This window comes from Budorcas taxicolor, chromosome 2, assembly GCF_023091745.1.
Source record: "Budorcas taxicolor isolate Tak-1 chromosome 2, Takin1.1, whole genome shotgun sequence".
Taxonomy (NCBI): domain Eukaryota; kingdom Metazoa; phylum Chordata; class Mammalia; order Artiodactyla; family Bovidae; genus Budorcas; species Budorcas taxicolor.
In genome coordinates, this window is record NC_068911.1 from 129345678 (window position 1) to 129358127 (window position 12450).

A 12450-nucleotide genomic window follows, 5' to 3' on the forward strand; every position below is an offset into this window, starting at 1 on the left:
ATCAACTGGGTAATGGTTATTTGCAGCCAATCTCTGATCCCTAGTAAATGACCTCTATGGTAATGTGCCCAGATTATCTCATCTACACTTGGAAAGACCAAGACCCAAAAGCAAAACTTATTCTTCTGTTGGGAAAAATAATAGTGAAGTATCCTAGAGGCAAATAAAATTCTTAAATTAACTGAAATCTTGAATTATCCTTTCTGCCCTTTGAAATTAATATAGTATTAATTATAAATGAAGAACAAGGGTATATAAAATGTGTACCATATTAAAATACTCACAGAATTTATTTTGCATTTCTCTGATAATGAGTGATGTTGAGCATCTTTTCATGTGTTTGTTAGCCATCTGTATGTCTTCTTTGGAGATATGTCTGTTAAGCTCTTTGGCCCATTTTTGGATTGGGTCGTTTATTTTTCCAGAATTGAGCTGCGGGAGTTGCTTGTATATTTTGGAGGTTAGTTGTTTGTCAGTTGCTTCATTTGCTATTATTTTCTCCCATTCTGAAGGCTGTTTTTTCACCTTGCTTATAGTTTCCTTGTTGTGCAGAAGCTTTTAATTTTAATTAGGTCCCATTTGTTTATTTTTGCTTTTATTTCCAGTATTCTGGGAGGTGGGTCATAGAGGATCCTGCTGTGATTTATGTTGGAGAGTGTTTCGTCTATGTTCTCCTCTAGGAGTTTTATAGTTTCTGGTCTTACATTTAGATCTTTAATCCATTTTGAGTTTATTTTGGTGTATGGTGTTAGAAAGTGTTCTAGTTTCATTCTTTTACAAGTGGTTGACCAGTTTTCCCAGCACCACTTGTTAAAGAGATTGTCTTTTCTCTCTTGTATATTCTTGCCTCCTTTGTCAAAGATACAGAATTTATATACCATACATTCATCAGCTATATGTTATACACACACACCTAGAGACATACATACACTTTTTTCAAACCATAGTAACATTCTCTAATGAATATTTCCCAAAAGAATACATTTTACAGTTTGGGGTGACATGGCATACATTTATAAATAAGAATCAAAAACTTTTACAATAAAATTCATAAAAGCCTTCATAGATTTCTGCATATTTCTGAAATGTTCAAATACAAACTTATGTTAACACTTAGGTACTTACGCTCCATGAAATAGGGCCCAGGCTCAATTCTCCATACAATTTGTCCTTTTTGTGTTCCAGTCACACCCCTGTTTTTAGAATCCCAGAAGTTGGCTGGAGAATTCTCATCTGGAAAAACCAAATAAACACTTTTTAAGCTTATAATTATAACTTCTTTGTCTTTCCTTAGCTCAAAGATGTAGTATGATTTCTAAACTAAATGGAAAAAAGTAAAGAGGGAAATATTAATGAACACTATTGTTAATGACGGTTGATTATTAAAGATGGCAGAGTAGAAGAACATGAGCTCATCTTCTCCTGTGAGAACTCAAAAATTACAACTCACTGGTGAACAATCACCAACAGGAGAATGTTGGATACCACCAAAAAAATAGATCCCACATCCAAGGGCAAAGGAGAAGCCCAAGCAAAATGGTAGGAGGGGTGAAACTGCATTTAGAATCAAACCCCATATGTGATAGAAATGCTCGGAGAACTCAAACTAAAATCTTGTGCATACCAGGACACCCCACAGAGACGGAGCCAGACCTGTCGTTGAGTGTTTGAGTGTCTCCTGTGGAGCTAAGGGTCGGCAGTGCATTATAGAGTACTGGAATGCAAAAGTAGGAAATCAAGAGATACCTGGAGTAACAGGCAAGAGGTACCTGGAGTAACAGGCAAATCTGGCCTTGAAGTACAGAATGAAGCAGGACAAAGGCTAACAGAGTTTTGCTAAGAGAACGCACTGGTCTTAACAAACACCCTCTTTCAACACCCTCTTCCAACAATACAAGAGAAGACTCTATACATGGACATTACTAGATGGTCAATACCAAAATCATATTGATTATATTCTTTGCAGGCAAAGATAGAGAAGCTCTATACAGTTAGAGAAAACAAGACCAGGAGCTGACAGTGGCTCAGATCATGAACTCCTTATTGCCAAATTCAAATGTAAATTGAAGAAAGTAGGAAAAATCACTAGACCATTTAGTTATGACCTAAATCAAATCCCTTACAATTTGACAGTGGAAGTGACAAACAGATTCAATGGATTAGATCTGATAACAGAGTGCCTAGTGAACTATGGACAGAGGTTCATGACATTGCACAGGAGACAGTGATGAAGACCATCCCCAAGGGAAAAAAAATGCAAAGAGGCAAAATGGTTGTCTGAGGAGGCCTTACAAAGAGCTGAGAAAAGAAAAGAAGCTAAAGGCAAAGGAGAAAAGGAAAGCTATACCCATGTGAATGCAGAGTTCCAAAGAATAGCAAGAAGAGATAAGAAAGCCTTCCTCAGTGATCAATGCAAAGAAATAGAGGTAAACAATAGAATGGGAAAGACTAGAGATCTCTTCAAGAAAATTAGAGATACCAAGGGAACATTCCATGCAAAGATGGGCACAATAAAGGACAGAAATATTATGGTCCTAACAGAAGCAGAAGATATTAAGAAGAGGTGGCAAGAATACACAGAAGAACTATACAAAAAAGATCTTTAAGACCCAGATAATCACAATGGTACGATCACTCACCTAGAGCCAGACATCCTGGAATGTGAAGTCAAGTGGGCCTTAGGAAGCATTACTACGAACAAAGCTAGTGGAAGTGATGGAATTCCAGTTAAGTTATTTCAAATCCTGAAAGATGATGCTGTGAATGTGCCACACTCAATATGCCAACAAATTTGGAAAGCTCAGCAGTGGCCACAGGACTGGAAAAGGTCAGTTTTCATTCCAATCCCAAAGAAATGCAAGGCCAAAGAATATTCAAACTACTGCACAACTGCACTCATCTCACACTCTAGCAAAGGAATGCTCAAATCCTCCAAGCCAGGCATCAACAGTACGTGAAACTTGAACTTCCAGATATTCAAGCTGGACTTAGAAAAAGCAGAGGAACCAGAGATAAAATCGCCAACATCCATTGCATCATCGAAAAAGCAAGAGAGTTCCAGAAAAATATCTACCTCTGCTTTATTGACTATGCCAAAGCCTTTGACTGTGTGGATCACAACAAACTGTGGAAAATTCTGAAAGAGATGGGAATAACAACCACCTGACCTGCCTCTTGAGAAATCTGTATGCAGGTCAAGAAGTAACACTTAGAACTAGTCATGGAACAAGAGACTGGTTCCAAATCAGGAAAGGAGTATCAAGGCTGTATATTGTCACCCTGCTTATTTAACTTCAGTGCAGAGTACATCATGAGAAACGCTGGGCTGGATGAAGCACAAGCTGAAATCAAGATTGTCAAGAGAAATACCAATAATCTCAGATATGCAGATGATACCACTCTTATGGCAGAAAGCAAAGAAGAATGAAAGAGCCTCTTGATAGAAGTGAAAAAGGAGGGTGAAAAAGCTGTCTTAAAATTCAACATTCAGAAAACTTAGATCATGGCATCCAGTCTCATCACTTCATGGCAAGTAGATAGGGAAACAATGGAAACAGTGACAGACTTAATTTTTTTTTAGGTTCCAAAATCACTACATATGGTGACTGCAGCCATGAAATTAAAAGACGCTTGGTCCTTGGAAGAAAATCTATGAGCAGCCTAGACAGCATATTAAAAAGCAGAGACATTACTTTGCCAACAAAGGTCCACCTAGTCAAAGCTATTGTTTTTCCAGTAGTCATGTATGCATGTGAGAGTTGAAGTATAAAGAAAGCTAGCACCAAAGAACTGATACTTTTGAACTGTGGTGTTGGAGAAGACTCTTGAGAGTCCCTTGGATTGCAAGGAGATCCAATCAGTCAATCCTAAAGGAAATCAGCCATGAATATTCATTGGAAGGACTGATGGTGGAGCTGAAACTCCAATACTCTGGCCAACTGACACAAAGAACTGACTCATGGAAAAGTCTCTAATGCTGGACAAGATTGAAAGCAGGAGGAAAAGCAGATGACAAAGGATGAGATGTTTCGATGGCATCACCGACTAGATGGACGTGAGTATGAGTGAGCTCCAGAGTTGGTGATGGCAGAGAAGGCTGGTGTGCTGCAGTTCATGGGGTCACAAAGAGTAGGACACAACTGAGTGACTGAAATGAACTGATTCATAATGACTTAACGACTTGCATCAGACTTTATATTTTTGGGCTTCAAAATCACTGCAGATGGTGACTGCAGCCATGAAATTAAAAGACGCTTACTCCTTGGAAGGAAAGTTATGACCAACCTAGACAGTGTATTCAAAAGCAGAGGCATTACTTTGCCAACAAAGGTCCATCTAGTGAAGGCTATGGTTTTTCCAGTAGTCATGTATGGATGTGAGAGTTGGACTGTGAAGAAGGCTGAGCACCAAAGAATTAATGCTTTTGAAAATTGTGGTGTTGGAGAAGACTCTTGAGAGTCTCTTGGACTGCAAGGAGATCCAACCAGTCCATTCTGAAGGAGATCAGTCCTGGGTGTTCTTTGGAAGGAATAATGCTAAAGCTGACACTCCAGTACTTTGGCCACCTCATGCAAAGAGTTGCCTCATTGGAAAAGACTCAGATGCTGGGAGGGATTGGGGGCAGGAGGAAAAGGGGATGACAGAGGATGAGATGGCTGGATGGCATCACCGACTCAATGGACATGAGTTTGAGTGAACTCCGGGAGTTGGTGATGGACAGGGAGGCCTGGCGTGCTGCTATTCATGGGGTCACAAAGAGTCGGACATGACTGAGCGACTGAACTGAACTGAACTGAATGACTTGCATTTACAAGAGAGAACTAGGGAGAAGAGTGGGCAGGTGGAAAGTAAATGTCATGTCTGGGCTTAGCCAGTTTGATCACTAAAGTGCCAGAAGACAAATCTACAAAGAACAAAGAGTATGACTGTTCATCAACCAGCAATGAGATGACACATAAAAAGAGACTGGGTGAGCTCCTGTCCTTTGTAAAAATATATATAAATAAATAAAGAGCTAAGCTGATAGAACATAAGAGAATCAAGATGGGGTTAAGAGAGGGGATATTAAGCTAGGAAACTGAGTCAAGACACAGCACAGGTTTGCCATGGATAGTGTTCAGGAAATACCAAGCAAGTCAGCACGATGGCTGAGATAATTGTTCACAATGGTCAGCAGTGGGTTACCTTGACACAACATATAAGAAGGAAAGAGGAAGAAGGACAGAAAGGACAGATCCAAAGAACAGGCCTGAAAGCAGCATCCTCTCTAAGCCCTCTGACTTCATGGCACTAAGAAAATGGTCATATTTGTAGGATACACTGGGGTACATGAAAGAGACATTGACCACATAAGTTGATAGTAGCGGTGCTGTGGCTGTCCCAGGCTCTGCCCCACCATGAAGGCAGAAAGGATTCATGTTCTTTAACTTGCTCACCTCACACTAGGCTGAAGCTCGGCCCTAAGGTCCTGTAATAGGAAATGAAACTAAGGATGCGACAAAGGGACCATTCAGAGTTTTACAGGTACACAAGTGTGTGTGCAGAGACACTGGCTCTTAAAGTTAGATGCACCTCATTCTCATCCCCAAACCTCTTTCCTAGGAGGGAAGATTAGGCCATACACTTTAACTGAGAGCTGGAATTAAGCAGACAGGGTGAAGTCAGTGATCCACTAAAACTGGAAAGGTAGAAAACAGGTCCAAAGTCCAAGGGAATAGTCCTGAGAATAAAAACCTCAATTCTTAAGAGCATAAAAGAAACAGAAGGTGGTCCACGTGAGGGGTCGGATAATCCAGCTCTGAGGGATTTCTGTCTGTGGTTTCCCTTGGAGTCCACTGGTTTTAATGTCCAGTGTCTCAATGTCCACTGACATTGAGAAGTCAAAGAGGTCTGGGAGGAGTGGTTCTTTCTGCTGTCTGTAATCAAAACAGCATAAGTCAAAGATTCTTTATAGTGAAAGGCCAAGAAGCAGTGTCACCTCCTCTAAGAAAAACAACACAAGGCAATCCATTCCATTCCATCACAGAAATACAATCACACTGATATTTTTAAATATAAATTTATTTATTTTAATTGGAGGCTAATTACTTTATAATATTGTATTGGTTTTGCTATACATCAACATGAATCTGCCACGGGTATACACATGTTCCCCATCCTGAACCCCCTCCCATCTCCCTCCCCATCCCATCCCTCTGGGTCATCCCAGTTAACCAGCCCCAAGCATCCTATATCATGCATTGAACCTGGACTGGTGATTCATTTCACATATGATGTTATACATGTTTCAATGCCATTCTCCCAAATCATCCCATCCTCGCCCTCTCCTAGAGTTCAAGACTGTTCTATACATTTGTCTCTCTTTTGCTGTCTCACATACAGGGTTATCATTACCATCTTTCTAAATTCCATATATATGTGTTGGTATACTGTATTGGTGTTTTTCATTCTGACTTACTGCACTCTGTATAATAGGCTCCAGTTTCATCCACCTCATTAGAACTGATTCAAATGTATTCTTTTTAATGGCTGAGTAATACACCATTGTGTATATGTACCACAGGTTTCTTATCCATTCATCTGCTGATGGACATCTAGGTTGCTTCCATGTCCTGGCTATTATAAACAGTGCTGCGATGAACAATGGGGTACAGGTGTCTCTTTCAATTCTGATTTCCTCAGTGTGTATGCCCAGCAGTGGGATTGCTGGGTCGTATGGCAGTTCTATTTCCAGTTTTTTAAGGAATCTCCATACTGTTCTCCATAGTGGCTATACTAGTTTGCATTCCCACCAACAGTGTAAGAGGGTTCCCTTTTCTCCACACTCTCTCCAGCAATTATTGCTTGCAGACTTTTGGATAGCAGCCTTTCTGACTGGCATGAAATGGTACCTCACTGTGGTTTTGATTCGCATTTCTCTGATAATGAGTGATGTTGAGCATCTTTTCATGTGTTTATTAGCCATCTGTATGTCTTCTTTGGAGACATGTCTGTTTAGTTCTTTGGCCCATTTTTTGACTGGGTTACTTATTTTTCTGGAATTGAGCTGCAGGAGTTGCTTGTATATTTTTGAGATTAATTCTTTGTCAGTTGCTTCATTTGCTATTATTTTCTCCCATTCTGAAGGCTGTCTTTTCACCTTGTTTATAGTTTCCTTTGTTGTGCAGAAGCTTTTAATTTTAATTAGGCACTCAAGTATCACCTAAAACTGGATTTGAAAGATGGCATGAGGCTCCTCGGGGCAGATGCTGCTCACTGCCTCTCCCTTGAGCCTCTTCCTCGTCAACCGAACCCCAATTCTGTCAAAGGTAACAATGTACACAGTTAAAATAGTTACCCTTAAATGCAGCTAAGGGTGGCATGTGGCCAGTGCATGTGGGTTGAATTCTACTGGGTGGGACTTCTGGGGGAGCTATAATTATTAAGATTGATAAGAGGACACTCAATAATCTTTTTGCTCTCCCCCTCCAACCTCCTCTCTCCTTAGATGAGAGCCACAAGCTAAGGATGACAGAGAAAGAAACTAGAAACATCCATGATGATACTTTGAACCCTGAATGGCCCTCAGACGTCTTGCTACTGAGGCAAAAATAAATTCCTAGTTATTTAAGCCCCCGTGGTTGGGTTTCTGTTACTTGTGGCCGAACACAATTCCTAACAGACACAATTACCATCCTGAAAGTCATTCAGTGATTTAGACCCATGAGGCCTGACTTGAACCAGAATCACTGAGACTGCATCACTTCTCCAGTTTAGACAACAAAGGTAGCTTCTTCTCTAAAACATACTTTAACGGGCAAAGTTGCTTGCATAGGAACAGAGACTCTCATGTTTTCACAAATATATGTGTTGTGCTAGCTGTTGGTCACATGGAAGGCTTCAGGAAGCTGGACCCTGAGAGGAGCAGAACACACGCCCAGGGAGTAGAAGGTGTCCATCCCACTGTTCAAAATGCCAGACAGTGACGCACACGAGAAATTTTCTGAAAACACTGTTGTGTCAGTTTCCTCTTGAGGCATCAGGAAAGACAGGCAATAACAAAACTCATTTTAGGATCACAATGATAAAATGCAACTTTCACAAAATTATACTTCTTAAAGTGTGACCTCACCGTGAGAGGGTTGGCACTTCTACTATTACTAAACGTTTTCACCCCAAGCCATCAGTTAAGCCAAACCAAGTACACACTTCTGACATATCAACCCTAGGGAGACAGAGGGCTGAAGAGCAGAAACAGAGGGGAGGGTGGGGGTAATGAGATGAGAATTATCATAAGAGGACTCATCGCCACACAGAAGTGATTCCTGGGGCTTGACACAAGCCTTTACATGTTCCCTGGAGGAGAATCGTGTCAGAGAACCAGTACCAGTATCTCCTGTTCCAAGAAGAGCCACTAGTAACTTTGTCTTTGCCTATTACTATTCACTTCGAGGTAGAAATACTGCACTGCGTGAATATCCTCCCTTGGTCTCAGAAGCCAGAAATAAGGAAGAACGAGTTACAGGCGCTGCCTCCTCAGACCCTTAACCAAGAAAGAGACCTAGAGTAAGGTGTTCAAATCACCTACCAGCTCATGGGGTTAGCATAAACCAAATATCTCTGACTTTAGCTCCTATCATTGGTTTATAGGCAATGTGGACAACTCCATTTGGTTAAATTTATCATATTTAAAGAAATAAAGGCTAGTCTCTGGAAGCAAGATGTTGAAAATGTACCGTGATCATTCAGACTCATAAGGAACTCAAACATCCCATATATGATGAGAAATGAATCAGAATTAGGAAGAAAAGGCCCAGAGCAGATGCTTGATGGGTCGGCTCTTTTTTTTTTTTACAGTGAGAAACAATCCTGTAAACCTTCATGGGGAAGGTCTTATTCCCCACCACGCATAGTGTCTGTCACGCAGAAGTTACCCAAATTGGTTAATATTCTGGCTATTCTACATGGAAATTTTTCTCTGATGAGATTATATTTCTGATAATTAATCATCTCTGACAGATAGTAGCACTCTTGTCATAGAGTGACAGTTACTCTTAACTAAAGATATAAAACTCCTAGAAATAAGCCAGTGTAGGGTCACAGAGTAGGGTCACAGGATTTTACAGTAGTGTTCACAGCCTCCACGGCTCCAGCTCCCTCTGCCACAAGACAGCAGAGCTCTGGCCAGCCTTGGCGGCACCATTCTGAAAACTAAATAGAATGACTCATCTTTTGTCTTTGTTTCAAGAACACTGATTTTAATTTGTCCTTCAGACTAAAACTTTTTAAAGTAGGTAAACACCTTCAATTAGTTTGCAATCCGTTCTCACCTAGCCAAAGAACATCTTCTTAGTGACTGTGTTTCTCTGCTCAGATCTACTTTTCATGGATATCTGAGGACAGAATATTTTTTCCCAGATTGTGTAACTTGTTTTTCTTTATCCTCATTTAACATCTATTTTAGGCAATTGAATCTTTCTTAAATGCCCCTACTCCAAAGAAGAAAAATAATTGAGTATAAAATACTATACCAAAGAAAGGGTTCTAAATTTCTTAGATGTATCATATACACATAATATATGCATCTATTTCTTCCATTAATTCAACAAAGATTCTGATAGATCAAATAAATGTCATTGCTCTTTAAAGTCAATTATCAATTGTTTTGTTTTTGCTTGGCCACTTCCCTTCCCCATTTCTCTTAAGAACTGTGCCGATCTGTCCCACAGATATCTGAGGATATCTGTCCTCATATCCTCTAATTTCTACCCTATGACTTAGAGCAAGGTATCATCTGTTCTATGACATCCAGAACATGGACAATATGAGGCTCAATCTCCCTGGTTTCTCCATCTCCCTACTGCCATCTTTTCTGGTACCCATATCTATTTCTTGCCTTCTTGCCCAGAGTTCTAGGCAATAATGGTGGTGCCCTTGACTCAAACACTTCTATCAGCACCTTCTCTCACTTTGACCATTAGATTATTCCTCCTAACCTAGAAACACATCAGCCTCCATGAGGTGTATTTTCCTGCTTTTGCTCCTTGACCACTGCCTTCCTTGCTGCTTTTCTCATTTCATTCTTATTTTCCTTCCTACCAAGATTAAAGTGTCTATTACAATTACAATGGAGTTTATATTCTTGGAGTGTATATTCTATATATTTAGGTAACTTTCTAGCTGGAATATAATCATAAAAACATTAAACATTAAACATTGGATATGTTTAATGCATGTACCTAAATATCTTCTCTAAATGTAATTTTGTTTGGCAGAGTTTATATAAAGCTTGTCCACTCTCAGCTCTTATATATTCTTTGTTATCTTATAAATCTAGTTGGTAGTACATTTTCTCTAAATATAAAGGCATAGTGCATACCCCAAAAGCCCTAAAATCCTTCTAATAAAATTTTCATACCTCTTTGTGAATATTGTGGGATCATATTCAAGAAAACTCTTGAAAATATTTATTCTTGCCTTATTTTAGCAATCCATGATACTTTCCCAACTGATTTCACTTAGTGTTTTTTAAAAGTACAGTTAGCCCTTCAACAAAGGAAGAGCCAGAGATCAAATTGCCAACATCTGATGGATCATCAAAAAAGCAAGAGAGTTCCAGAAAAACATTTATTTCTGCTTTATTGACTATGCCAAAGCCTTTGACTGTGTGGATCACAATAAACTGTGGAAAATTCTGAAAGAGATGGGAATACCAGACCACCTGACCTGCCTCTTGAGAAACCTGTATGCAGGTGAGGAAGCAACAGTTAGAATTGGACATGGAACAACAGACTTGTTCTAAAGGAGTACGTCAAGGCTGTATATTGTCACCCTGCTTATTTAACTTACATGCAGAGTACATCATGAGAAACGCTGGCCTGGAGGAAGCACAGGTTGGAATCAAGATTGCCAGGAGAATATCAATAAGCTCAGATATACAGATGACACCACCCTTATGGCAGAAAGTGAAGAACTAAAGAGCCTCTTGATGAAAGTGAAAGAGGAGAGTGAAAAAGCTGGCTTAAAACTCAACATTCAGAAAACTAAGATCATGGCATCCGGTCCCATCACTTCATGGCAAAGAGATGGGGAAACAGTAGAAACAGTGGCTGACTTTATTTTAGGGGGCTCCAAAAGCACTGTAGGTGGTGACTGCAGCCATGAAATTAAAAGACACTTACTCCTTGGAAGGAAATTTATGACCAACCTAGACAGCACATTGAAAAGCAGAGACATTACTTTGCCAACAAAGGCCCGTCTAGTCAAGGCTATGGTTTTTCCAGTGGTCATGTATGAATGTGAGAGTTGGACTGTGAAGAAAGCTGAGTGCCAAAGAATTGATGGTTTTGAACTGTGGTGTTGGAGAAGACTCTTAAGAGTCCCTTGAATTGCAAGGAGATCCAACCAGTCCATCCTAAAGGAAATCAGTCCTGAACATTCATTGGAAGGACTGATGCTGAAGCTGAAACTCCAAAACTTTGGCCACCTGATGTGAAGAGCTGACTCATTAGAGAAGACCCTGGTGCTGGGAAAGATTGAGGGCAGGAGAAGGGGACGACAGAGGATGAGATGGTAGGATGGCATCACCGACTCAATGGACATGGGTTTGGGTGAACTCCGGGAATTGGTGATGGACAGGGAGGTCTGTTGTGCTGCGGTTCATGGGGTCACAAAGAGTCGGACACAACTGAGCGACTGAACTGGAACTACAACAAAAGCAGGGGTTAGGCAAACTGCCCCTCTCTGCAGTCAAAACTCAACCTGTAGTCAGCTCTCTGCATATTCAATGGATTCCTCCTTATCCACAGGTAGTTTCACATCCACAGTTTCAACCATCCATGGATCGTGTGGAACTGCAGTATTTATACTGAAAAAAAATCAAGTATTAGTAGACCTAAGTAATTGAAACCCATGTTGTTCAAAGATCAGCTGTACTCTTTAGGGCTACTCCTATTAATTTTGTTTTTAATACTAGAACTACTTATGTTAAGTCTGTTTCTCCAAGGGAAAAACAAAGTATTTGGGCCCAGGAATAAAGGAGCAGGCGTATATGATTACACCACACAAAACTAATTCTCCTTTTTATTACTTATAGAGTACAGTAGCTCAGAGAACATTCTCAGATTTTGTTAATTAGATGAGATACAGTCTCTTTCCCTTAATGAAAACCACATGATTTTACCTTGTCTTAAACAAAATCTCTATATAAGCTGATTTACCATCTCCTACACATTTGCTTCCCAAGTGGCTCAGTGGTAAAGAATCCACCTGCCAATGCAGGAGCCACGGGCGACGTGGGTTCAAGCCCTGGGTTGGGAAGATCCCCAAAGGAGGAAGTGGTAACCCACTCCAGTATTCTTGCCTGGGAAATGCCGTGGACAGAGGAGTCTGGCAGGCTACAGTCCATGGGGTTGCAAAGAGTCGGACATGACTGAGCATGCCTGCACCTTTCCCTTTAGCTAACTGATCCTC

At 40.4% G+C, this 12450-nt stretch overlaps 1 protein-coding gene across 1 annotated transcript in view; it reads right to left on the reverse strand.

Annotated features, from left to right (window-relative positions):
- The window catches only part of HECW2 (HECT, C2 and WW domain containing E3 ubiquitin protein ligase 2), a 248404-nt gene that overhangs the window by 157334 nt on the left and 78620 nt on the right, over window positions 1–12450 (reverse strand). The window contains exon 2 of the mRNA XM_052663718.1: window positions 1126–1233. Within this exon, the coding sequence (XP_052519678.1) occupies window positions 1126–1233 (108 nt within the window). The remainder of the gene's footprint in view (window positions 1–1125; window positions 1234–12450) is intronic.